Source organism: Entelurus aequoreus, linkage group LG05 (assembly GCF_033978785.1).
Source record: "Entelurus aequoreus isolate RoL-2023_Sb linkage group LG05, RoL_Eaeq_v1.1, whole genome shotgun sequence".
NCBI classification, from domain to species: domain Eukaryota; kingdom Metazoa; phylum Chordata; class Actinopteri; order Syngnathiformes; family Syngnathidae; genus Entelurus; species Entelurus aequoreus.
Genome location: NC_084735.1, coordinates 14,984,587 through 15,012,086, shown reverse-complemented (window position 1 = coordinate 15,012,086; position 27,500 = coordinate 14,984,587). Strand labels below are relative to the sequence as shown.

The window sequence follows — 27,500 nt, the reverse complement described above, 5'->3', positions numbered from 1 at the left end:
GCACCAATGTTGTCAAGAGGAGTGGTCAAACATTCAAGCAGAAGCTTGTGGATGGCTACCAAAAGCGACTTATTGCAGTGAAACGTGTCAAAGGACTGGTAACCAAATATTAACATTGCTGTATGTATACTTTTGACCCAGCAGATTTGGTCACATTTTCAGTAGACTCATAATGAATTCATAAAAGAAGCAAACTTCATGAATGTTTTTTGTGACCAACAAGTATGTGCTCCAATCACTCTATCACAAAAAAATAAGAGTTGGATGGATGGATGGAAATTATTGGAAACTCAAGACAGCCATTACATGATGTTCTTCACAAGTGTATGTAAACTTTTGATTGCAACTGTATATATATATATATATATATATATATATATATATATATATATATATATATATATATATATATATATATATATATATATATATATATATATATATATATTAGGAGCCAGATGAGGTGGTTCGAGCCAGATGAGGTGGTTCGGGCATCTGGTCAGGATGCCACACGAACACCTCCCTAGGGAACGTCTCGGGATCCCCCGAGAAGAGCTGGACGAAGTGGCTGGGGAGAAGAAGGTCTGGGCTTCCCTGCTTAGGCTGCTGCCCCCGCGACCCGACCTCGGATAAGCAGAAGAAGATGGATGGATGGATATATATATGTATATATGTATATATATATATATATATATATATATATATATATATATATATATATATATATATATATATATATATATATATATATATATATATATATATATATATATATCAGTGTTTCCCATAAACTGCCAAGATACCTGTGGCGGTGGGGGCGTGGCTATGGGCGTGGTCACCATGACATCATCGAGTAATTTGCATAATTTACTACAATGATATGATTTTCTCTAAAAAGGCTCAAAAAATGTATACTTACTAATTAATAATAACAGTTTTGTTTTAAACGTCCATCCATCCATCCATTTTACAATATAATAACAACACTTTATGTACATATTTATATACAGATTTGAACAATAAGTTATTCACTGAAATATATTTATTAATTGTGGTTCTTACAAAAAATATATCTTATAAAATATAAAAGCTAAAATGTCTCTTAAAGCTCTGCCCCTTTAATTAGTGCATACTAAATAATTTAACTTTAGCCTGCTACTACAACCATATTATTTACCAGCAACATAAAGTGAAACAGAGGCAGAGGTGTCCTGCCACAGTCAGTAACAAATAAACAGAAAACGATGGTGGTCAAATACAAATAAGGCAACAAGAGAAGTATCCTACACTTCTCTTTTGTAAAGTAAATCTGAACAGCCTATATGGGCATCTACATCAACTATATGATTTTCCTGAGGAGCTGGTGGACGTAATTCTTTCGTGGCGGGCCGCCACAAATAAATGAATGTGTGGGAAACACTGCATATATATACATATATATATATTTTTTAAATTTATTTATTTCTTTTATTTCTTTTTTTTTTTTAGACAATATGAATTGCTTGAGCAGCTAGGAGACCCAGCGGTAGAAAATGGATTGATAGATGGGCAGAGAAGGACAGATTAAAAAAAAAAAATTAAAAATTAGTTTTTTTCTTACTCTGGACTACCCGCGGGCTGGATTTTGGACGCTGGCGGGCTGTATCTGGCCCGTGAGCCGTAGTTTGGGGACCCCTGCTCTAGTCATTGATGACAGCTGCCACTTTTCACTGGATTAACACATTCATAGTGAAGGAGGGAAGGGAAGAAAGCAAGGACAGGATAATAATAGTGAGGAACAAGCTAGAAGGAAGGAAGGAAAGGAGGGAAGGTAGGAAGCATGGAAGGGAGGAAAGAAAGAAACAGGGAAGGAAGTGAGTAAGGAAGCAAAATAATGAATATTGAGGAAGGAAAGAAGGCAGAAAGCGAGGATGGGATAATTATAGGAAGGAAGCCAGGAACAAGAAGGAAGAAAGGAAAGAAATAAAGAAGCGGCTAAGATTTTTTATCACTATATTAGTCTATTTATACCTGCATTGTCCTTTCCATCCTTACACTTTCCATCATTGTAACTGAGCTACTGTGTTGAACAATTTCCCTTGTGGATCATTAAAGTTTGTCTAAGTCTAAGGCAGCAAGGAAGCAAAAAAGGAAGTGAAGAGGAACGGAAGGAAAGAAGATATGTGCAAGGAGAGAGGGATGGTTGGAAGCATGAAAGGAAGAAAAGAAAGAAGAGGGGAAGGAGGGAAGCATGGAAGGAAAGAAAGAAACAGGGAAAGAAGTGAGGAAGGAAGCAAAGAAAGAATGAATATTGAGGAAGGGAAGAAGGCAGAAAGCAAGGAATGGATAGTTATAGGAAGGAAGCTAGGAAAGGGATTAGTGGCTAAGAAAGCGAAGAAAGAAAGAAAGAAGGAAGTGAAGAGGGATGGAAGGTAAGAATATACGTGCAAGGATAGAGAGGGAAGGTAGGAAGAAGAGGGGAAGGAAAGATGGAAGGAAGCAAGGAAAGACAGAAAGAAGTGAGAAAAGTACGCTAGGAAAGAACAAAAAAAGCAAAGGGACAAATACAAGAAGAAAGGAAGGAAGGTAGGAAGCATGGCAGCAAGGAAATAAAGAAGGAAGTGAGTACAGTGTGTTATATTATTATTATTATTATTACCTTGTGATGTCAGTACTTAGGTATGTAGTGACATACATGTCATTAGTACTGCTGAGTACATATGTGTTATATTATTATTATTACCTTGTGATGTCAGTACTTAGGTATGTAGTGACATACATGACATTGGTACATATCATAGTGTGCTATATTTCCATACCTTTGTCGCATATGATGTCACCTGTGCTGGCAGACTCAAACACTTGGCGGGCAAACAAGCGTATTCGTAGTAAACTGCTTCCAAGTAATGTTGTCATTTTCACTGCCAAAAAAGCCAGCATGTCTGATGGAAAGCACTTCAAAAGTAAGACTCCACTTTTCCAAAGTGTGCTAGCTTGATGCTAGTTTACAATGGATTTGCCATGCACATGCTACTCATTAGCATGAGTGATGTTTACATGGCGACTTCCACACCTCCAAATATGTTAATACCAACTACAACTGAAATGCATGTGTTTGTATAAGAATTACATGCTTACACACACACTTTGTACTTTTTTAACTCATTTTACAACAGTTTACCAAAGTCATATCACTTTCTTCTTGACATATGTTGACTGTTAGCATGCTAATGCAAGTATGCTAACTTTTTTGGCTCATTTTACAACAGTTTACCAGAGTCATATCACTTTCTTCTTGACATATGTTGACTGTTAGCATGCTAATGCAAGAATGCTAACTTTTTTGGCTCATTTTACAACAGTTTACCAGAGTCATATAACTTTCTTCTTGACATATATTGACTGTTAGCATATTAATGCAAGTATGCTAACTTTTTTGGCTCATTTTACAACAGTTTACCAGAGTCATATAACTTTCTTCTTGACATATATTGACTGTTAGCATGCTAATGCAAGTATGCTAACTTTTTTGGCTCATTTTACAACAGTTTACCAGAGTCATATAACTTTCTTCTTGACATATGTTGACTGTTAGCATGCTAATGCAAGTATGCTAACTTTTTTGGCTCATTTTACAACAGTTTACCAGAGTCATATAACTTTCTTCTTGACATATATTGACTGTTAGCATGCTAATGCAAGTATGCTAACTTTTTTGGCTCATTTTACAACAGTTTACCAGAGTCATATAACTTTCTTCTTGACATATGTTGACTGTTAGCATGCTAATGCAAGTATGCTAACTTTTTTGGCTCATTTTACAACAGTTTACCAGAGTCAAATAACTTGCTTCTTGACATATGTTGACTGTTAGCATGCTAATGCAAGTATGCTAACTTTTTTGGCTCATTTTACAACAGTTTACCAGAGTCATATCACTTTCTTCTTGACATATGTTGACTGTTAGCATGCTAATGCAAGTATGCTAACTTTTTTGGCTCATTTTACAACAGTTTACCAGAGTCATATCACTTTCTTCTTGACATATGTTGACTGTTAGCATGCTAATGCAAGTATGCTAACTTTTTTGGCTCATTTTACAACAGTTTACCAGAGTCAAATAACTTGCTTCTTGACATATGTTGACTGTTAGCATGCTAATGCAAGTATGCTAACTTTTTTGGCTAATTGAACAACAGTTTACCCCAGAGTCATATAACTTGCTTCTTGACATATGTTGACTGTTAGCATGCTAACTTTTTTGGCTAATTTTACAACAGTTTACCAGAGTCATATAACTTGCTTATTGACATATGTTGACTGTTAGCATGCTAATGCAAGTATGCTAACTTTTTTGGCTCATTTTACAACAGTTTACCAGTCATATAACTTTCTTCTTGACATATGTTAACTGTTAGCATGCTAATGCAAGAATGCTAACTTTTTTGGCTCATTTTACAACAATTTACCAGAGTCATGTAACTTTCTTCTTGACATATGTTGACTGTTAGGATGCTAATGCAAGTATGCTAACTTTTTTGGCTCATTTTACAACAGTTTATCAGAGTCATATAACTTTCTTCTTGACATATGTTGACTGTTAGCATGCTAATGCAAGTATGCTAACTTTTTTGGCTCATTTTACAACAGTTTACCAGTCATATAACTTTCTTCTTGACATATGTTGACTGTTAGCATGCTAATGCAAGTATGCTAACTTTTTTGGCTCATTTTACAACAGTTTACCAGTCATATAACTTTCTTCTTGACATATGTTGACTGTTAGCATGCTAATGCAACTATGCTAACTTTTTTGGCTCATTTTACAACAGTTTATCAGACTCATATAACTTTCTTCTTGACATATGTTGACTGTTAGCATGCTAATGCAAGTATGCTAACTTTTTTGGCTCATTTTACAACAGTTTACCAGTCATATAACTTTCTTCTTGACATATGTTGACTGTTAGCATGCTAATGCAAGTATGCTAACTTTTTTGGCTCATTTTACAACAGTTTACCAGAGTCAAATAACTTGCCTCTTGACATATGTTGACTGTTAGCATGCTAATGCAAGTATGCTAACTTTTGTGGCTCATTTTACAACAGTTTACCAGAGTCATATAACTTGCTTCTTGACATATGTTAACTGTTAGCATGCTAATGCAAGTATGCTAACTTTTTTGGCTCATTTTACAACAGTTTACCAGAGTCATGTAACTTTCTTCTTGACATATGTTGACTGTTAGCATGCTAATGCAAGTATGCTAACTTTTTTGGCTCATTTTACAACAGTTTACCAGAGTCATATAACTTTCTTCTTGACATATGTTGACTGTTATCATGCCAATGCAAGTATGCTAACTTTTTTGGCTAATTTTACACCAGTTTACCCCAGAGTCATATAACTTTCTTCTTGACATATGTTGACTGTTAGCATGCTAATGCAAGTATGCTAACTTTTTTGGCTCATTTTACAACAGTTTATCAGATTCATATAACTTTCTTCTTGACATATGTTGACTGTTAGCATGCTAATGCAAGTATGCTAACTTTTTTGGCTCATTTTACAACAGTTTATCAGACTCATATAACTTTCTTCTTGACATATGTTGACTGTTAGCATGCTAATGCAAGTATGCTAACTTTTTTGGCTCATTTTACAACAGTTTACCAGAGTCATATAACTTTCTTCTTGACATATGTTGACTGTTAGCATGCTAATGCAAGTATGCTAACTTTTTTGGCTCATTTTACAACAGTTTACCAGAGTCAAATAACTTGCTTCTTGACATATGTTGACTGTTAGCATGCTAATGCAAGTATGCTAATTTTGTGGCTCATTTTACAACAGTTTACCAGAGTCATAAAACTTGCTTCTTGACATATGTTGACTGTTAGCATGCTAACATGAATATGCTAACATGAATATGTTAGCATGCTAATGCAAGTATGCTAACTTTTTTGACTAATTTTACACCAGTTTACCCCAGAGTCATATAACTTGCTTCTTGACATATGTTGACTGTTATCATGCTAATGCAAGTATGCTAACTTTTTTGGCTCATTTTACAACAGTTTACCAGAGTCATATAACTTTCTTCTTGACATATGTTGACTGTTAGCATGCTAATGCAAGTATGCTAACTTTTTTGGCTCATTTTACAACAGTTTATCAGACTTATATAACTTTCTTCTTGACATATGTTGACTGTTAGCATGCTAATGCCAGTATGCTAACTTTTTCGGCTCATTTTACAACAGTTTACCAGAGTCATATAACTTTCTTCTTGACATATGTTGACTGTTAGCATGCTAATGCAAGTATGCTAACTTTTTTGGCTCATTTTACAACAGTTTACCAGAGTCAAATAACTTGCTTCTTGACATATGTTGACTGTTAGCATGCTAATGCAAGTATGCTAACTTTTGTGGCTCATTTTACAACAGTTTACCAGAGTCATATAACTTGCTTCTTGACATATGTTGACTGTTAGCATGCTAATGCAAGTATGCTAACTTTTTTGGCTCATTGTACAACAGTTTACCAGAGTCAAATAACTTGCTTCTTGACATATGTTGACTGTTAGCATGCTAATGCAACTATGCTAACTTTTTTGGCTCATTTTACAACAGTTTACCAGAGTCCTATAACTTTTTTCTTGACATATATTGACTGTTAGCATGCTAATGCAAGTATGCTAACTTTTTTGGCTAATTTTACACCAGTTTACCCCAGAGTCATATAACTTGCTTCTTGACATATGTTGACTGTTAGCATGCTAATGCAACTATGCTAACTTTTTTGGCTCATTTTGCAACAGTTTATCAGATTCATATAACTTTCTTCTTGACATATGTTGACTGTTAGCATGCTAACATGAATATGCTAACATAAATATGTTAGCATGCTAATGCAAGTATGCTAACTTTTTGGGCTAATTTTACACCAGTTTACCCCAGAGTCATATAACTTGCTTCTTGACATATGTTGACTGTTAGCATGCTAATGCAACTATGCTAACTTTTTTGGCTCATTTTACAACAGTTTATCAGATTCATATAACTTTCTTCTTGACATATGTTGACTGTTAGCATGCTAATGCAAGTATGCTAAGTTTTTTTGGCTCATTTTACAACAGTTTACCAGAGTCAAATAACTTGCTTCTTGACATATGTTGACTGTTAGCATGCTAATGCAAGTATGCTAACTTTTGTGGCTCATTTTACAACAGTTTACCAGAGTCATATAACTTGCTTCTTGACATATGTTGACTGTTAGCATGCTAACATGAATATGCTAACATGAATATGTTAGCATGCTAATGCAAGTATGCTAACTTTTTTGGCTAATTGTACAACAGTTTACCCCAGAGTCATATAACTTGCTTCTTGACATATGTTGACTGTTAGCATGCTAACATGAATATGTTAGCATGCTAACTTTTACAGCCAGTGGTTCCCACCATACAGCTCCGAGTCATACAACTATGCTACTTTACCCGTGACTAAGCAGGTCAGACTCAACTAAAGCATTCACGTTAAGGAAGATGTGGTCAGTTGTTGCTAAATTCCAAAGTTGTATTTTGCAAAGGCATGTACTAAAATGTTGACGTCGGGAGAAGACGGCTGCTAGTTTTGGGAAAGATAGTAGCAAGTGAATGAGTGCAATAATGTAGTTGTGCTGTGTGCCACTTTCATCTGGCTGCAGAAATTAATTACAGCGCTTTGTGGCTCGGGGGAACGTTGGTGACCTATTGCTGGGAGTGTGCACGGGAGAGAGCCTGCGCTACATGGCGGCTCAAATAACCACAGTATTCACCTCTTTCTTCATTGTTGGACATGCTGCCATCCATTTGGACTTTCTAAGTACATCTTGCACATTTAAAGGAATCTATTGTCAGCTTTTATTGAATACATATGTAAGACGTGCTAGCATACATGTAATACGTATGTAAGATGTGCTCGCGTACGTGTAATACGTATGTAAGACGCACTAGCTTACGTGTAACATATATGAAAGACGTGCTAGCATACGTTTAATACATATGTAAGATGCACTAGCATATGTATAATACATATGTAAGACATGCTAACATACATGTAAAACATATAAGACATATGTAATCTACATGTAACACATATGACATGCAAGCATACTCTATATGTAATATATATATAAGAAATGCTAGCATACACTATATGTAATACATATGTAACACATGCTAGCATACATGTAATACATATGTAATGCCTGCTAGCATATGTGTAACACATGCAAGATGCGCTAGCATACATGTAACACATATGACGTGTAAGCATTCGCTATATTTAATACATATGAGACATGCCAGCCTATACTGTATGTAAACATACGTAAGACGAGCTAGCATACGTGTAACACATGTAAGACGCGCTAGCATACGCTATATTTAATACATGTATAAGACATGCTAGCATACACAATATGTAATACATATATAAGACATGCTAGCCTATACTGTATGTAATACATATGTAAGACGCGCTAGCATACGTGTAACACATATGTAAGTCGCGCTAGCATGCACTTTATTTAATACATATATAAGACATGCTAGCATACACTATATGTAATATATATATGACATGCTAGCCTATACTGTATGTAATACATATGTAACACATGTTAGCATACATGTAATACATATGTAATACCTGCTAGCATACATGTAATACATATGCAACACTTGCTAGCATACATGTATTTGTAAACCACATATGCTAGCATGTCTTACAAAGCTTTTTCAACGACACCAATATGGGCGCCACACATGTTATGACTACCGTAATTTCCGGACTATAAGCCGCTACTTTTTCCCCTCGTTCTGGTCCCTGCGGCTTATACAAGGGTGCGGCTTATTTACGGCCTGTTCTTCTCCGACACCGACGAAGAGGATTTCGGTGGTTTTAGTACGCAGGAGGAAGACGATGACACAATGATTAAAGACTGACTTTTCATATACCGGTAGGCTGGTTATTTTGATAACGTACAGGCGAGCACTTTGTATTACTTTGCACCGTTGTATTATTTGTACTCTGCACGAATGCTGTTCGCCATGTCAAAGATGTGAAAGTTTGATTGAATGATTGAAAGATTTATTGTTAATAAATGGGACGCTTTGCGTTCCCAAACAGTCATCTCTGTCCCGACAATCCCCTCCATGGTAGCAGGAACCCCTATATACTACGCTAATTACACATCAAAACCCTGCGGCTTATAGTCGGGTGCGGCTTATATATGGAACAATCTGTATTTTCCCTTAAATTTAGCTGGTGCGGCTTATAGTCAGGTGCGGCTTATAGTCCGGAAATTACGGTATAGAGTGAACACATGTAAACACAATATAATAGCAACTGGAGTGAGTCTAAAGTAAGACTATGGTCCAGCAGGACTCAACCCTGGTTTTCTGTCTTTTGTCCTTCCAGCTGTCCTTCGCGGCGACCACACCCGTCTTGGCGGACAGGAAAAAGTACCCCAACTTCTTTCGCACGGTGCCGTCGGACAACGCTGTCAACCCGGCGGTGGTCAAGTTCCTCAACTACTACAACTGGAGCCGCGTGGGGACGCTCACTCAGGACGTGCAGCGCTTCTCTGAGGTACGTGTCCTCTTGTTTACTTCCAGAAGCTGCACTTTGTCAACAGTAAAGAGCAGGATTTAGACAGTCAGGAACAGGCCAAGGTGTTGTAAACGATGCAATTAGACCACACTGACACAGCAACATCACATGCTCAACACCTTCAGTTTAGCATGCAAAATTATTTTCAGCTAATTTTGTCGGTATACATCTTCTTTATTTTGGTATTTGATGCATGCCAGAGTTAGCAATGTAGCATTTTAAACACATTTTTCAAGTACACGCCTCAGACTAATATATTTTGTTACTTAACACATGTTACTGTTAGCATTTTAACATGCTAAAAGTAGCACAGTATTTATTTTCTTTAGTTAACTTAACAGATTTACACCTCAAGGTCATATATTTTGATATTTCACTAATGCTAACTGTGCGCATGCTATTGTTCGCATAGTACTATTAGCATAGTAGCTTTTTTTGAACTCATTTTGTCGGTATACACCTTAGTCATATTTTGGTATTTGATGCATGCTAGAGTTAGCATCGTAGCATTTTAAACACATTTTTCCAATACACGCCTCAGACTAATATATTTTGTTACTTAACACATGTTACCGTTAGCATTTTAACATGCTAAAAGTAGCACAGTATTTATTTTCTTTAGTTAACTTAACAGATGTACACCTCAAGGTCATATATTTTGATATTTCACTAATTAGCATAGTAGCTTTTTTTCAACTCATTTTGTCGGTATACACCTTAGTCATATTTTGGTATTTGATGCATGCTAGAATTAGCATCGTAGCATTTTAAACACATTTTTCAAACACACACCAAAGACTAACATATTTTGGTACTTAACACGTGTTACTGTTAGCATTTTACCATGTTAAAAGTAGCACAGTAGTTTTTTTTCCTTTAGCTAATTTAACAGGTTTACACCAAGTTCATATATTTTGATATTTCACTAATGCTAACTGTGCGCATGCTATTGTTCGCATAGTACTATTAGCATAGTAGCTTTTTTTAAACTCATTTTGTCGGTATACACCTTAGTCATATTTTGGTATTTGATGCATGCTACAGTTAGAATCGTAGCATTTTAAACACATTTTTCAATACACACCTCAGACTAATATATTTTGTTACTTAACACATGTTACTGTTAGCATTTTAACATGCTAAAAGTAGCACAGTATTTATTTTCTTTAGTTAACTTTACAGATTTACACCTCAAGGTCATATATTTGAATATTTCACTAATGCTAACTGTGCGCATGCTATTGTTCGCATAGTACTATTAGCATAGTAGCTTTTTTTGAACTAATTTTGTCGGTATACACCTTAGTCATATTTTGGTATTTGATGCATGCTAGAGTTAGCATCGTAGCATTATAAACACATTTTTCCAATACACGCCTCAGACTAATATATTTTGTTACTTAACACATGTTACCGTTAGCATTTTAACATGCTAAAAGTAGCACAGTATTTTTTTTCTTTAGTTAACTTAACAGATGTACACCTCAAGGTCATATATTTTGATATTTCACTAATTAGCATAGTAGCTTTTTTTCAACTCATTTTGTCGGTATACACCTTAGTCATATTTTGGTATTTGATGCATGCTAGAGTTAGCATCGTAGCGTTTTAAACACATTTTTCCAATACACACCAAAGACTAACATATTTTGGTACTTAACACGTGTTACTGTTAGCATTTTACCATGTTAAAAGTAGCACAGTAGTTTTTTTTCTTTAGCTAATTTAACAGGTTTACACCAAGTTCATATATTTTGATATTTCACTAATGCTAACTGTGCGCATGCTATTGTTCGCATAGTACTATTAGCATAGTAGCTTCTTTTTAGCTCATTTTGCTCATATTTTGTTAGTTGACGGATGATACCTGTTAGCATGCCAACGTTAGTATGCAAAATTATTTTCAGCTAATTTTGTCTGTATACATCTTCATTATTTTGGTATTTGATGCATGCCAGAGTTAGCATCGTAGCATTTTAAAGACATTTTTTCAATACACGCCTCAGACTAATATATTTTGTTACTTAACACATGTTACTGTTAGCATTTTACCATGCTAAAAGTAGCACAATATTTTTTTTCTTTAGTTAACTTAACAGATTTACACCTCAAGGTCATATATTTTGATATTTCACTAATGCTAACTGTGCGCATGCTATCGTTCGCATAGTACTATTAGCATAGTAGCTTTTTTTAAACTCATTTTGTCGGTATACACCTTAGTCATATTTTGGTATTTGATGCATGCTAGAGTTAGCATCGTAGCATTTTAAACACATTTTTCCAATACACGCCTCAGACTAATATATTTTGTTACTTAACACATGTTACCGTTAGCATTTTAACATGCTAAAAGTAGCACAGTATTTATTTTCTTTAGTTAACTTAACAAATGTACACCTCAAGGTCATATATTTTGATATTTCACTAATTAGCATAGTAGCTTTTTTTCAACTCATTTTGTCGGTATACACCTTAGTCATATTTTGGTATTTGATCCATGCTAGAGTTAGCATCGTAGCATTTCAAACACATTTTTCAAACACACACCAAAGACTAACATATTTTGGTACTTAACACGTGTTACTGTTAGCATTTTACCATGTTAAAAGTAGCACAGTAGTTTTTTTTCCTTTAGCTAATTTAACAGGTTTACACCAAGGTCATATATTTTGATATTTCACTAATGCTAATTATGCGCATGCTATTGTTCGCATTGTACTAATAGCCTGGTAGCTTATTTTTAGCTCATTTTGCTCATATTTTGTTACTTGACGGATGATACCTGTTAGCATGCCAACGTTAGTATGCAAAAAACTTTTTTAGCTCATTTTGTCTGTGTACATCTTTATTATTTTGGTATTTGATGCATGCTAGAGTTAGCATTGTAGCATTTTAAACATTTTTCAAGTACATACCTCAGACTAATATATTTTGGTACTTAGCACATATTACTGTTAGCATTTTAGCATGCTTAAAGTAGCACTGTATTTTTTTTCTTTAGTTAACTTAAAAGATTTACACCTCAAGGTCATATATTTTGATATTTTACTAATGCTAACTGTGCGCATGCTATTGTTCGCATAGTAGCTTTCTTTTAGTTCATTTTTCTCATATTTTTAGTTACTTGACGCTACCTGGCCAGCGTGCTAACTGTTATCATTTCAGTTTGGCTTTGGCTCTTCAGTGTTCACACCAAATTTCTACCAAATTTGCATTTTCTAGTTCTTTGAAAATAATATATTTTGTACTGGTTTCAAAGGTAAAACCTACCAAAATGGCTCCCGCATTCTTTCATTTGTCGGTCTGTGGCCCTCCGTGGAAGTTTGGGTTGAACTGCCATCTGTGCCTTGGGTCGCCGGAAGCCGCCGTGCTTTTAAGATGGTGCAGAGTGTCAGAATCCGTGAATTTTAGGTGTAACTGTACAAAAAGAGCTACAGAGCTAGCCTAAAATGTTAGCATGCATACAGAAAAATGCTAACATTTAGCATGTGTGCTAACGACGCCATGCTAGCAGTTAGCATGTTTCACATTTCAAGTAACACAGCTGTAAGGTGTACAACTGCAGAAATAGAGAAAAAAATGTAAACTTAGATGAAATAGTTAGCATGCTTAAGTTAGCTTGCTAGCATTCTCACGTTAGCACACTAACAGTTAACAGCTGTCACATACCAAGTTATATGACTCTAGGTTAAACAGTTGCAAAATTAGCTCAAAAAGCTAGCACTTTAATGATAGCATGCTAACGGTGAGCATGTGTCACATACCAAGCTATATGACTGTAAGGTGTATGGCTGTTTAATTAGAGGAAAAAAAGGTAAAGTTAGCTAAAATGTTAGCACTTTGATGTTAGCCTGCTCGCATGTTAAAGTAAACACGCTAACAGTTAACAAGTGTCACATACTAAGTTATATAACCCTAATGGTTGCTAAATTAGCTGAAAAAGCCAGCACTTTAATGATAGCATGTTAACGTAAACATGCTAACGGTGAGCATGTGTCACATACCAAGTTATATGACTGTAAGGTGTATGGCTGTTTAGTTAGAGGAAAAAAAGTTAGTTAGCTAAAATTTTAGCACTTTGATGTTTGCCTGCTCGCATGCTAAAGTAAGCATGCTAACAGTTAACAAGTGTCACATACCAAGTTATATAACCCTAATGGTTGCTAAATTAGCTGAAAAAAACAGCACTTTAATGTTAGCATGCTAACATAAACATGCTAACGGTAGCACGCTAACAATTAACAAGTGTCACATACCAAGTTATATAACCCTAATGGTTGCTAAATTAGCTGAAAAAAACAGCACTTTAATGTTAGCATGCTAACATAAACATGCTAACGGTGAGCCTGTGTCACATACCAAGTTATATGACTGTAAGGTGTATGGCTGTTTAGTTAGAGGAAAAAAAGGTAAAGTTAGCTAAAATGTTAGCACTTTGATGTTAGCCTGCTCGCATGCTAAAGTTAGCACGCTAACAGTTAACAAGTGTCACATACCAAGTTATATAACCCTAATGGTTGCTAAATTAGCTGAAAAAGCCAGCACTTTAATGTTAGCATGCTAACGGTGAGCCTGTGTCACATACCAAATTATATGACTCTAAGGTGTATGGCTGTTTAGTTAGAGGAAAAAAAGTTAAAGTTAGCTAAAATTTTAGCACTTTGATGTTAGCCTGCTCGCATGCTAAAGTTAGCACGTTAACAAGTGTTACATACCAAGTTATATAACCCTAATGGTTGCTAAATTAGCTGAAAAAGCCAGCACTTTAATGTTAGCATGCTAACAGTTAGCATGTGTCACATACCAAGTTATATGACTGTAAGGTGTATGGCTGTTTAGTTAGAGGAAAAAAAGTTAAAGTTAGCTAAAATTTTAGCACTTTGATGTTAGCCTGCTCGCATGCTAAGGTTAGCACGTTAACAAGTGTCACATACCAAGTTATATAACCCTAATGGTTGCTAAATTAGCTGAAAAAGCCAGCACTTTAATGTTAGCATGCTAACAGTTAGCATGTTTCACATACCAAGTTATATGACTAATGTGTATGGCTGCGGAATAAATAAATAAAAAGTGTAAAATTAGCCAAGTTAGCACTTTGATGTTAGCGTGCTAGCATTCTAACAGTTAACATGTGTCACGTTACAAGTTATTTCATTGTACATATTTAGTAGCACCACACCTGGCATACCATAGTTAAATGGCACAGTTTTGCTTGTTTTTAGCGCTAGCAGCATCAAATAATGCTAGCACAAAGATTGTAAGCGTAGTACGAAAGTAGAACTTTTTGCAACCTTGTCTCTGGGTGGATGGCGATATGTTGTGAGTAGGCGGCAGTCATTTCCATTCAAGCACTTTCTCATTTGTTTCCTCCCACGTAACTGCACAAAGACATTTACCCTTCCTGAATAGCAGCCAGTTAATGGCCAGACATCTTTTCTTATTCATCCTCTGCCCAAAGTAGGGCTGCAAGTCATCAGCTGCAGTTTGAAAACCAATTAGCTTGTTATGAAAGATGTTGGTCATATTTTGTACTGTACTAGGGTTGTGTGGTATCGCTGTACCAATGAATCCAAAACGCTACTATACTCTGTTTGAAAAGTACCAGTGTCGTCACGTGGTGACATTGCTGGTTTTACGAGCAGAGGAGCATGTTGGGCAGCGCACACACACAGAGTACTTACAAGCAGACACAGCGTGTAGACAGAAAAGGGAGAATGGACGCATTTTGGCTTAAAAAACTGACGATAAAGGTGAAGTTATAACACTGACACGCCCTCAGGAAGAGGTGCTTTAAGACAACATTTTCAATTTATGTTTGTTTATGTAAAACTGTTTATTTTGTTGACCACTGACCAAAGAAAATAATAATAATAAACATGGCTAGCAAGTGTTGCGTCTGACCAGTCTACCTCTCAAGGAATTAAAGTCACTGGTCAGTTCTTTCAGATGACATATATGCAGAGTAAGAAGGACCATCAAGACAGAATAGGAATATGATCATGTTTTACTGAAGCTTCAGGAGACCAGCCCACATCAATACAGTCGTACCGTCATCTCGGGATGGTCTAACATTCACACGGGAAGAGACAACTTCTTGAATACGCAAACAGCCCCCACCCTCTCCAGAAAGGAATACAGGCTCATTGTTCTACTACAGATAAGATATAAGGGAGTACTCCAACTCCTACATTGCAAGCCTTCAAGGTAACACACACAGTTTACTTGCAGACATATTCCTAAAAAAATAGAAAGAGTACAAATGGAAAATTACTAGCTGATTTAAACATGACTATGAATAAAGAAAGAACTCTTAAACGTATATGCATTCTCCACACAAGTTAGAAGCTAACATCCATCAGCAGTGTTTTAGCTACTTCTAAATCACTAATCCTCGCCTCCATGGCTACAAATAAAGTGAGTTTCTTACAAGTACCATTATCACTGCAGGACGAGGAATAGCTAAACATGCTCCACTACACACCGTAGGAGCATACAATAGCTAACTGGCGTCACAATGTCAACAAATGCCATGGGTGGATCTACACCTGACATCCACTGTAATGATACCAAGTACAGGAGCGTATCTAGTCGATACTACTATGATTACATCGATATTTTTTATCGTCACATAATCTTTATTCCTTTTTTAAAATTCATATTATGTTTACAAACTCAGGAAATATGTCCCTGGACACATGAGGACTATCATACTAATACTATCATACTCAGTTGCTACCAGTGATCATGTGTGCAGTGGAAACATACTTTGAGGTGTAGATCTGCAACGTTCGCGAGAAAGCAAGCATGCTAAAGTTGGCGTGCTAGCATGCCCCACAGAGAGAATGCGTCAAATAACAAAATATTTGACTCTGAGGTATACACCTTTAACGTTAGCTTGAAAGCTAGCACGCTAACCTTAGCATTCCGAATTGCAAAGAGTGAACTTGCTTCAAGTAACAAAATATTTGTCTCTGAAGTGTATACCTGGGAAGCTAACATGCTAACAACATTTTAGTTTAGTAACATGTTAACAGTGAGCAAAAGTCAAGTAGCAAAATATACCTGCAAAATTAGGTAAGGAGCTAGCATGCTAATGCTAGCATACTAAATTATTAACAGTGAGCATGTGTCAAGTAGCAAAATAGTCCAGGGCGTATTCCTGTGAAATTAGTTGGAAAGCTAGCATGCTAATGTTAGCATATTAACAGTGAGCATGTGTCAAGTAGCAAAATAGTCCAGGGCGTATTCCTGTGAAATTAGTTGGAAAGCTAACATGCTAACATTAGCATATTCAATTATTAACAGTAAGCATGTGTCAAGTAGCAAAATAGTCCAGGGTGTAGACCTATGAAATTAGTTGGAAAGCTAGCATGCTAATGTTAGCATATTCAATTATTAACAGTGAGCATGTGTCAAGTAGCAAAATAGTCCAGGGTGTATACCTGTGAAATTAGTTGGAAAGCTAGCACGCTAATGTTAGCATATTAAATTATTAACAGTGAGCATGTGTCAAGTAGCAAAATAGTCCAGGGTGTATAACTGTGAAATTAGTTGGAAAGCTAGCATACTAACGTTAGCATATTAAATTATTAACAGTGAGCATGTGTTAAGTAGCAGAATAGTCCAGGGTATACCTGTGAAATTAGTTGGAAAGCTAGCATGCTAACCTTAGCATATGAAATTATTAACAGTGAGCATGTGTCACGTAGCAAAATAGTCCCGGGTATATACCTGTGAAATTAGTTGGAAAGCTAACATGCTAATGTTGGCGAGCTAACATGGCCAGCAGTGAGCATGTGTATTTGACTCAGAGGTATACACATGCAAAGTTAGCTACAAAACTAGCATGCTAACAATTGACTAGCATTAGCAGGATCTGGAGCTGTAATGTCAGAAGAGAGTGTTTGTATGTACAGTATTATGATGTTCTTCTCCTGCATCAAGTCACAGCTACAAGTAGTTAGGTTTCCCTCTCACAAGCCCCACATCACCGTACCACACCTTCTCCTTCAGCTTATGTGGAGTGTTGGCAGCAGACAGAAGTAGTAACATGGCACACACCACATCTTGGCTGGGAAGTGTGGGAAAGAGCAGTTAGAAGATGGCACTGTGGGTTGGAGGTGTGTGTGTGTGTGTGTGTGTGTGTGTGTGTGTGTGTGTGTGTGTGTGTGTGTGTGTGTGTGTGTGTGTGTGTGTGTGTGTGTGTGTGTGTGTGTGTGTGTGTGTGTGTGTGTGTGTGTGTGTGTGTGTGTGTGTGTGTGTGTGTGTGTGTGTGTGCGCGCGGGTGGGTGTTTACCCTTCTTGAGACATCAACAAGGAAAAGTACATTCCACATGAGACCGGTGAACAAGCTAGGACCGAAACCATTGCATCTAATAGAGAGCCAAATACTAGAGTCCGTGAACATTGCTCCAAAGTCAGGATTTTTTGTTGATTTAATGTGCATACAAAAGTAAACATGGGCAGGTGCAAAGACAGCAATATATGATAAAACAAGACAGCAGATAAAGACTTCCCTATTCATCCCGAAAAAACCTGCCAGGTGAACAGCTGACTTTTGTCAAAATTTTGCCAAAATGTTACAGTTTTCTTATAATATTGTGACTTTTGTCGAGTAAAATTATGACTCTTTTCATAAAATTGCCAAAATTTTAAGCTTTTCTTGTAAAATTCCGACTGTTATTGAGTAAAATTCCAACTTTTATCATAATGTTGCACAAATGTTCAGTTTTTCTTGTAACATTTTGACTTGGGTTGAGTAAAATTACGACTTTTATTATAATACTAGAGGTATTTTTCGGAGGTCTCAAGAAGGTAACAAGTGTGTGTGTGTGTGGGTGTGTGTGTGTGTGTGTGTGTGTGTGTGTGTGCGTGTGTGTCGCCGTGCGAGGTTGTAGAAGAATCCTTTTATCGCTCCTCTCCTGAAAGCGGCTTAGGACCCAAGGCCCGATTCAGTCAGGCTGCTACCAGATTGTCTTCTAATCCTGGTGTACAAATATGCAGCCATCATTATTTGCACAGAAGAACCTTTTTGACTTTCACTTTTAGGGTCTTGGAGCTAGAAAGCAGCTACACAAAGGCAGAGAGTGTAGGAATGAAATCTGCCTTCACACATACAGTTGACTGATAACTTTTGTCCCCACCCAAACAGCAGCTCACACATTTCCTGGACATGTAAAACCAACTACTTGTTCCTGTTGAGGAATGCAAGTTACTAACTTACTGGATCTGCGTTTATACCATTTGTCAAAAAGAAAAGGGAGTTACAACAATAATAGTGATATTTGAACATGAACTATATATTTTGGGTTAAAAAGCAACTATAGTGCTATAGTTGTTGTATTATCAGCACAGAAAATAAAAACTACTTACATAAAAGATGCAGAGTTGCATGTTGACTGAATGAGGCACACCACTTATATTTATTTATGCTGCTACCATTCCTCACACGTGGACTTGTTGCATGGTCAACATCGCCATTTGACTCACTTCTTTGCGCAGCCCTGGTAGACAATATACTAGTTTGAACCCTAGTTGACAATATACTAGTTAGCTCTGCTTGAAAATATACTAGTTTGAACCCTGGTTGACAGTATACTAGTTAGAACCCTGGTTGACAATATACTAGTTTGAACCCTGGTTGACAATATACTAGTTAGCTCTGCTTGAAAATATACTAGTTTGAACCCTGGTTGACAGTATACTAGTTAGAACCCTGGTTGACAGTATACTAGTTAGAACCCTGGTTGACAATATACTAGTTTGAACCCTGGTTGACTATATACTAGTTTGAACCCTGGCTGACAATATACTAGTTAGCCCTGCTTGAAAATATACTAGTTTGAACCCTGGTTGACAGTATACTAGTTAGAACCCTGGTTGACAATATACTAGTTTGAACCCTGGTTGACTATATACTAGTTTGAACCCTGGTTGACAGTATACTAGTTTGAACCCTGGCCGACAATATACTAGTTTGAACCCTTGTTGACAATATACAAGTTAGAACCCTGGTTGACAATATACTAGTTAGCCCTGGTTGACAATATACTACTTAGAACCCTGGTTGACAATATACTGGTTAGAACCCCGGTTGACAATATACTAGTTTGAACCCTGGTTGACAATATACTAGTTAGAACCCTGGTTGACAATATACTGGTTTGAACCCTGGTTGACAATATACTAGTTAGAACCCTGGTTGACAATATACTGGTTTGAACCCTGGCTGACAATATACTGGTTTGAACCCTGGTTGACAATATACTGGTTTGAACACTGGTTGACAATATACTAGTTAGAACCCTGGTTGACTATATACTAGTTTGAACCCTGGTTGACAATATACTAGTTAGAACCCTGGTTGACAATATACTGGTTTGAACCCTGGCTGACAATATACTGGTTTGAACCCTGGTGGACAAAATACTGGTTTGAACCCTGGTTGACAATATACTGGTTTGTACCATGGTTGAAAATATACTAGTTAGAACCCTGGTTGACTATATACTAGTTTGAACCCTGGTTGACAATATACTAGTTTGAACCCTTGTTGACAATATACTGGTTTGAACCCTGGTTGACAATATACTAGTTAGCCCTGGTTGAAAATATACTGGTTAGAACCCTGGTTGACAATATACTGGTTAGAACCCTGGTTGACAATATACTAGTTAGAACCCTGGTTGACAATATACTGGTTTGAACCCTGGCTGACGATATACTGGTTTGAACCCTGGTCTACAATATACTAGTTAGAACCCTGGTTGACAATATACTAGTTTGAACCCTGGTCGACAATATACTAGTTTGTACCCTGGTTGACAGAATACTAGTTAGAACCCTGGTTGACAATATACTAGTTTGAACCCTGGTTGACAATATACTAGTTAGAACCCTGGTTGACTATATAGTAGTTTGAACCCTGGTTGACTATATACTAGTTTGAACACTGGTTGACAATATACTAGTTAGCCCTGGTTGACAACATACTAGTTTGAACCCTGGTTGACAATGTACTAGTTTGAACCCTGGTTGACAGTATTCTAGTTTGAGCCCTGGTCGACAATATACTAGTTAGAACCCTGGTTGACTATATACTAGTTTGAACCCTGGTTGACTATATACTAATTTTAACCCTACCCACACAGCAAAAACACTCCGCGGCGGATCCCCCGCGCAGGTATCGCGCTTTCCGGAACGGAACCGCGAAACGGACCAGCATCGGCGTCCATTTGCACTCAGGAACGTATCCGCCACGGCGGCAGGTAGCGGATCCGCCGTGGCGGCGCGCTGAATGCGCTCCGCACCCATGATCAAAGCCTTATTTCCGCGGCGGGTGCGCCATGACGGCGCGCTGCATCCACTCCGCACCCAAGATCAAAGCCTAGCCTCCCGCCGCGGACCAGCAACGGACTCATAAAAACCCTGGCTCATCTGGCCCTTTTGGACCCTTTTATCTTATTTTCAAAATCCCTTCTGTTCTTGCTGTAGGATAAAATAGGAAACTAAAAAATTCATTAAGCCCTACTACAGCAATATAGGCTTACATATGCATTGCCTTGTATTTTTAAACCAACAATATTGTCAATAGGCAGAAACAGAAAATGGTCAATTCACTCTATAAAGTAAATATATATAATATATATTTAAAAAGTAAATATACATATTTAATCTATTAGGCTACAACTTCAAGGAAACGCTGCTCCATGCACAGCTAACATCAGAAAATGAATAACTGGTGAATGACAAGAAGTCCAATAAAAGGTTGTTTATTTATACATATACATCTCTATTCCTCCTGAGGAGGTGGAAGCGGGACTCGTCTCCTCGTTGCCCGATCCCCCGCCAAGTTGAACCACCTGATGGCGTGTTTGGTGACCTCAGCGTCCGTGGCTGACCTTGTCAACACATTTTTACTCACAGCACCTGTAATCAAACAAGATTACAAGACAGATACGTTTATGTTTATGGTAGGAAGCATCCAAAGCCAAGTATGCTTACACAATACAAAATATGTGATAGGTATTAAGGAGGTTACATTTGAAAAAAAAACATGACTTAAAGTTAGTGGAGGTGGTTAAAATAAGGTGCGTAAACTATGAATTTGTGATCAGGGTATAGGTGTGCAAGACATCCAAAATGTTTAAACAATATCGTTATTTGGTTCCTTGATCAAAGTACTTGTTTGGCTCTGTTGGATGACGGCGGCGGGGGGTTGGGGGTGGGGGGCATAAATAAATATCCATAATCCAACTTTGGGAGGTTGACATTGTTTTCTTATTATATTTGTACTATCATTCTATGTTTGTATTCGTGTAGGCCAGGGGTGTCCAAAGTGCGGTCTGCAGGTCATTTTTTAACGGCCCCAGGGCACATTTTTAAAAAATATGATCGAAATAAATAAAAAACATTAAAAGTGGTATTTAAAGAGCAAACAGGTGAAATGTAACAAGAAAATGTAGCAATGTTTACTCTAATCACACAAAGCTGCCATGTAGGCTGTTTCTTTCTTTAAAAAATAATAATGAATCAAAATCAATGTCATTATGAAATATTGACCTATTCAAGGCTTAAGAAGTTTACCTTTGCAATCAGCTGGTCTTGGTTGTGCTTAATAGTTTCCAGCAGGCTAAGGATGTGGATTACCTCAGGCGCTGTTGACAAACAGCAGTATAAAATTAACATGTTTCAGTGTTTATCCTCATTACTCATAATCCTGACATTAGCTATTGACCTTAGTTAATGACAAAAGTTATTGACAAAGTTTGAAGAAAATATGTGATTGCTTGTGAATTTGAATTTTTTCCAAAATTTGTGGCACAGAATGACCATCCGGTATTTGTCAGTTATTGCTCACCAGAGCAGGAAATGTTGTCGGCCATTCTTCCCCCTCGCCATGTTGGCCTGTAGGCCAGGCTGGATCCAGGCTCCTCTGTCTGCCACATGTTGAGGGCTGCTGGTGAGGGGGGTGGAGGGAGTCGAGGAGGGACTGCCGTTCCTAGTGAGGTGGGCATTGTGAGAGAGCCATCAGTTAACCATGACTGGTAATACCCAAGGGGCCTATCTATACACTAATATTTCAGAGATCAGTGCCTACCTTGTGTAACTCTCTGCATGTTTAATGCAGGTGCTGGTGAAGGCATATGAATGCATCCTTCCCCATGGTGAGGTGCTAAGGGAGATAAATTGGTATTAAATGGTTGTGATCTGTTAACCATGGTTACTGGATGCTGAGATATTATTTCAGAGATCAATCTTTACCTAGAAAGTTATCTCCAGTTGAGGAGTCGAGTTGACAAGTACTCATGACTCTTGCTGGCACTCGGCGAGACGGTGGAGCTGGGAGAAGGGATACAATGAGAGGGGAATATCTTTAGCACTAAGAATGTTAACCATATCTTTTGGTGGTTTTGTTGTTTTCGATGTTAAGAGATTATTCCTTACTCTGCCTGTGCAATTGGCTTGTCAACCCCAGAGATGTGAGGTCACTATTTCCCGGGTCTTCTTCGCTATCATCTGAGTCCCCGAGACGATGGCTGTTGGGTAACCATATCATTAGGATTATTGCAATACCAAAATTGCCAAATATACATATAGTACAAGCATCTCTGGTCTATTTTTGAATGCTACCGGAAATAACCTTCCTATTACTGTAGAAACATGACAAAAACAAGACGGAACACACTGGCTTCCTGTTCCTTTTTTCTGGCAGCTTCTCGTTCTCTGCCTCAGATTGCAGGTCTGAGGTGTCGCAGCCCTTTCCATATTGTTGCATTATTTTTAATGCGTCTTTGTAGTTGTCTAAAATTGAATCTGTTAAAATGAACATGAGTTTCAAATTAGCTGTAGAGCTGAACAGAATATTATTATTATTGATGATGATAAATCAGGTCTCTCTCTTACAAGAGACCTGGTCAGAACATAGACACAATAGGTTATTCCAAGCATAAAGAGAAGCAACTATGACGTTATTTTTAAACAAGAAGATTATGAATTGGCATACCACAAGTTCGGACAACAGAAACGTCAAATCTTGGCCAGTTTGGCTCATGCTGCTCCTCATTTAAAGCTGCCCTTTCAATTCTGTCGGTGTTTTTATAGCTGGGCCAGAAAACCATCCTATCATCATACCATCCACTTGGGACAACCGCAATGTCCCTGTTCATTATAAATTTAATCAGATGAAAAGGCACCCTTAATGTAGAAAGAAAGAAAAGGGGTATTTATTCATCGTCAAAGAAACAACGTGGACAAAAGCATGCACAGGTGTTAGTGTATACAAATAAGCAAGTAAGATGAGCTGAGATTTTACCTGAATGGTGCCCCAAGGTGGTAAGAACTATAAGAAAGGTAAAAGTACAGGTCATAATAGTCAGAACTTCAGCTCAATCGTAAAGTAGGGTTTGAAATTATGGGTGTAGTGTATACAGAGATCAGTCCCTACCTTGTGTAACTCTATGCATGTTTAATGCAGGTGCTGGTGAAGGCATATGAATACATCCTTCCCCATGGTGAGGTGCTAAGGGAGATAAATTGGTATTAAATGGTTGTGATCTGTTAACCATGGTTACTGGATGCTGAGATATTATTTTGGAGATCAGTCTTTACCTAGAAAGTTATCTCCAGTTGAGGAGTCGAGTTGACAAGTACTCATGACTCTTGCTGGCACTCGGCGAGACGGTGGAGCTGGGAGAAGGGATACAAGGAGAGGGGAATATCTTTAGCACTAAGAATGTTAACCATATCTTTTGGTGGTTTTGTTGTTTTCGATGTTAAGAGATTATTCCTTACTCTGCCTGTGCAATTGGCTTGTCAACCCCAGAGATGTGAGGTCACTATTTCCCGGGTCTTCTTCGCTATCATCTGAGTCCCCGAGACGATTATGTGGTGGTTTCGTCTACAACGCTAAATATATCCTGTGGTGTACCTCAGGGATCAATATAGGACCTAAATTATTCCATGTCTAGATAAATGACATTTGTAAAGTTACAAAAGATTTAAAGTTAGTATTATTTGCGGATGATACAACAGCGTTTTGTTCAGGAGAGAACACACAGAAGATAATACAAATAATAACAGAAGAAATTAACAAATTAAAAAGATGGTTTGACAAAAACAGACTATCTTTGAATCTCAGTAAAACTAAAATAATGCTATTTGGTAACAGTAGAAGAGAAAGTCAAACACAAATACAAATAGACAGAATAGAAATTGAAAGAGTAAATGAAACCAAATTTCTAGGTATAATGATTGATGATAAATTGAACTGGAAATCTCAAGTAAAAAATATACAACATAAAGTAGCAAGAAACACGTCAATAATGAATAAAGCAAAACATGTTCTAGACAAAAAATCACTTCATATTCTCTACTGTTCACTAGTGTTACATATCTGAGTTATTGTGTAGAAATATGGGGAAATAATTACAAAAGTACACTTCATTCATTAACGGTGTTACAAAAAAGATCAGTTAGAATAATATATAATGTTGGATATAGAGAACACACAAATCCTTTATTTATTGAATCAAAGATACTGAAATTCCACGACATAGTGAATTTGCAAACAGCTAAAATTATAAACAAAGCAAACTATAACCTGCTACCCAAGAATATACAACAATTCTTCTCAAAAAAAGAGGAGAAAAATCATCTTAGAGAGAAATGTAATTTAAAACATTTGTACGCATGTACAACACTTAAGACCTTCAGTATATCAGTATGTGGAATTAAATTATGGAATGCATTAAGCAAAGCAATCAATCAGTGTACTAATATGATCAATTATTTATGCTTACATGTGGAAATAATAATAATAATAGTAAATAAAATAATAATAAAAAAAGGTAAATAAAGCATAAAATAGTCTCTAATAAATTAATTAAATAAAAAACAGCATATAAAATATATACATCAGCAAATAACAAAAATATAGATCAAGAAAAAGGATCCTTAATATGTGCAGCAATTTTTCCCACTCACATCACCTCATTTTATATTTTTTTCTACAATTAACTATAGCAAAAAACACATAGACATACCCTTTTTTTTTGTAATGGAAACAAAAACAACATGGCGTCACACACAGCTAGTCCACAGTAAACAGGATCTCGAGCTCCACTAAAGAACAAAGAAATAAATAATACACACTCATATTAATAGCAAAGAACGGCTGTTTCCACTCTGTTAACGTTACGTTGTTATAACGAAGTAATAGCGACCTGGGCCTAAACAACACTGACAATAAAGTAATACGCTTTCGTTTCAACCAGTTGGAAATATGTGGAATATCGTAGCATGTAACCTACACACATTCACAGCGTCTAACAAAAGATAGCCTAAGTTAAAACACAGATAAAAGACAATTTTACAATAGCACGGCGAAAAAATGACCGTCGTCGTGTGGGTTTTTTGACGAATAACACTCTTTTCCACTTTTCTTCGCTCGAGCCTCACCTCCCGCGTGCAGCCATTTCGAATTTTCTGAATACTTGACGTCAGACGCACGTCCCCATGCAAAGCATTCTGGGAGGCGGTGCTGGAAATAAAAGCCTTTTTTACAGAATATAAAGTTTTACTGCTAGTCCTAATATCAAACAACGTCATTACAATCATACATAAATGATGATGGAAACACAAAGGCCGATCTTTACTGCGAATGTAGCAATAAATCAATAAATCTATACTTACGTTCGTGTTCCAGCAAAGAAAGTCCAGAGATCTAGTAGGCGCGTCCACGTCTGCGGGTGCAGACATTGGTCGGCTCAGCGCGCGTAGGCGGGGCCTATAACTCTAGGCGGCGCGCGCCGGTTTAGTTTGTCGCGTCCGCGTATGCGAATCAGACACGAGTCCGCTCAGGATCAGCTGTCTGACCGTACAATTTTCAGAGGCGGAGCTGTATCCTCTAGGCGGAGCCAAAACGAATGTGACAGTAACGCGGGTTGGGCGACTTGAAGGCGGATCCGTATAGCAGTCTTCTGCTGTGTGGGTAGTTGACAATATACTAGTTAGCCCTCGTTGACAATATACTAGTTAGAACCCTGGTTGACAATATACTGGTTAGAACCCCTGTTGACAATATACTGGTTTGAACCCTGGTTGACAATATACTAGTTAGAACCCTGGTTGACAATACACTGGTTTGAACCCTCGTTGACAAAATACTGGTTTGAACCCTGGTTGACAATATACTAGTTAGAACCCTGGTTGACAATATACTGGTTTGAACCCTGGTTGACAATATAAAAGTTAAAACCCTAGTTGACAATATACTGGTTTGAACCCTGGTTGACAATATACTGGTTTGAACCCTGGTTGACAATATACTAGTTTGAACCCTGGTTGACAATATAATGGTTTGAACCCTGGTTGACAATATACTAGGTTGACAGTATACTAGTTTGAACCCTGGTTGACAATATACTGGGTTGACAGTATACTAGTTTGAACCCTGGTTGACAATATACTGGGTTGACAGTATACTAGTTTGAACCCTGGTTGACAATATACTGGGTTGACAGTATACTAGTTAGAACCCCGGTTGACAATATACTAGGTTGACAGTATACTAGTTAGAACCCTGGTTGACAATATACTGGGTTGACAGTATACTAGTTAGAACCCTGGTTGACAACATACTAAGTTGACAGTATACTGGTTTGAACCCTGGTTGACAATATACTAGGTTGACAGTATACTAGTTTGAACCCTGGTTGACAATATACTAGGTTGGCAGTATACTAGTTTGAACTCTGGTTGACAATATACTGGGTTGACAGTATACTAGTTTGAACCCTGGTTGACAATATACTGGGTTGAACGTATACTAGTTTGAACCCTGGTTGACAGTATACTAG

At 37.2% G+C, this 27,500-nt stretch overlaps 2 protein-coding genes across 5 annotated transcripts in view; one reads left to right on the top strand and one right to left on the bottom strand.

Moving 5' to 3' along the window:
- Positions 1 to 27,500, top strand: part of gabbr2 (gamma-aminobutyric acid (GABA) B receptor, 2) — a 353,468-nt gene that overhangs the window by 173,249 nt on the left and 152,719 nt on the right. For all 4 annotated transcript variants that reach the window (XM_062047202.1, XM_062047203.1, XM_062047205.1 and 1 more), the window contains one exon: positions 9,448 to 9,618. In XM_062047202.1, the coding sequence (XP_061903186.1) occupies positions 9,448 to 9,618 (171 nt within the window). The remainder of the gene's footprint in view (positions 1 to 9,447; positions 9,619 to 27,500) is intronic.
- On the bottom strand, positions 21,404 to 24,518 carry LOC133649617 (uncharacterized). The gene is made up of 12 exons (XM_062046241.1): positions 24,436 to 24,518; positions 24,253 to 24,330; positions 24,089 to 24,163; positions 23,957 to 23,983; positions 23,648 to 23,838; positions 23,328 to 23,445; positions 23,089 to 23,180; positions 22,906 to 22,983; positions 22,742 to 22,816; positions 22,502 to 22,642; positions 22,228 to 22,298; positions 21,404 to 21,570 (listed from the first exon to the last, which is right to left on the bottom strand). Exons 5-12 carry the CDS (start codon positions 23,808 to 23,810, stop codon positions 21,562 to 21,564), a joined length of 747 nt encoding a protein of 248 aa, XP_061902225.1. The 5' UTR covers positions 23,811 to 23,838; positions 23,957 to 23,983; positions 24,089 to 24,163; positions 24,253 to 24,330; positions 24,436 to 24,518; the 3' UTR covers positions 21,404 to 21,561.

Coding starts and splice junctions, on each gene's coding strand:
- LOC133649617 (XM_062046241.1), bottom strand. CDS start 23,810: ATGAACAGGGACATTGCGGTTGTCCCAAGTGGATGGTATGATGATAGG. Junction 23,181..23,327: donor AAAAGGAACAGGAAGCCAGT/GTGTTCCGTCTT, acceptor GTTACCCAACAG/CCATCGTCTCGGGGACTCAG. Junction 22,817..22,905: donor AACTGGAGATAACTTTCTAG/GTAAAGATTGAT, acceptor TATCTCCCTTAG/CACCTCACCATGGGGAAGGA.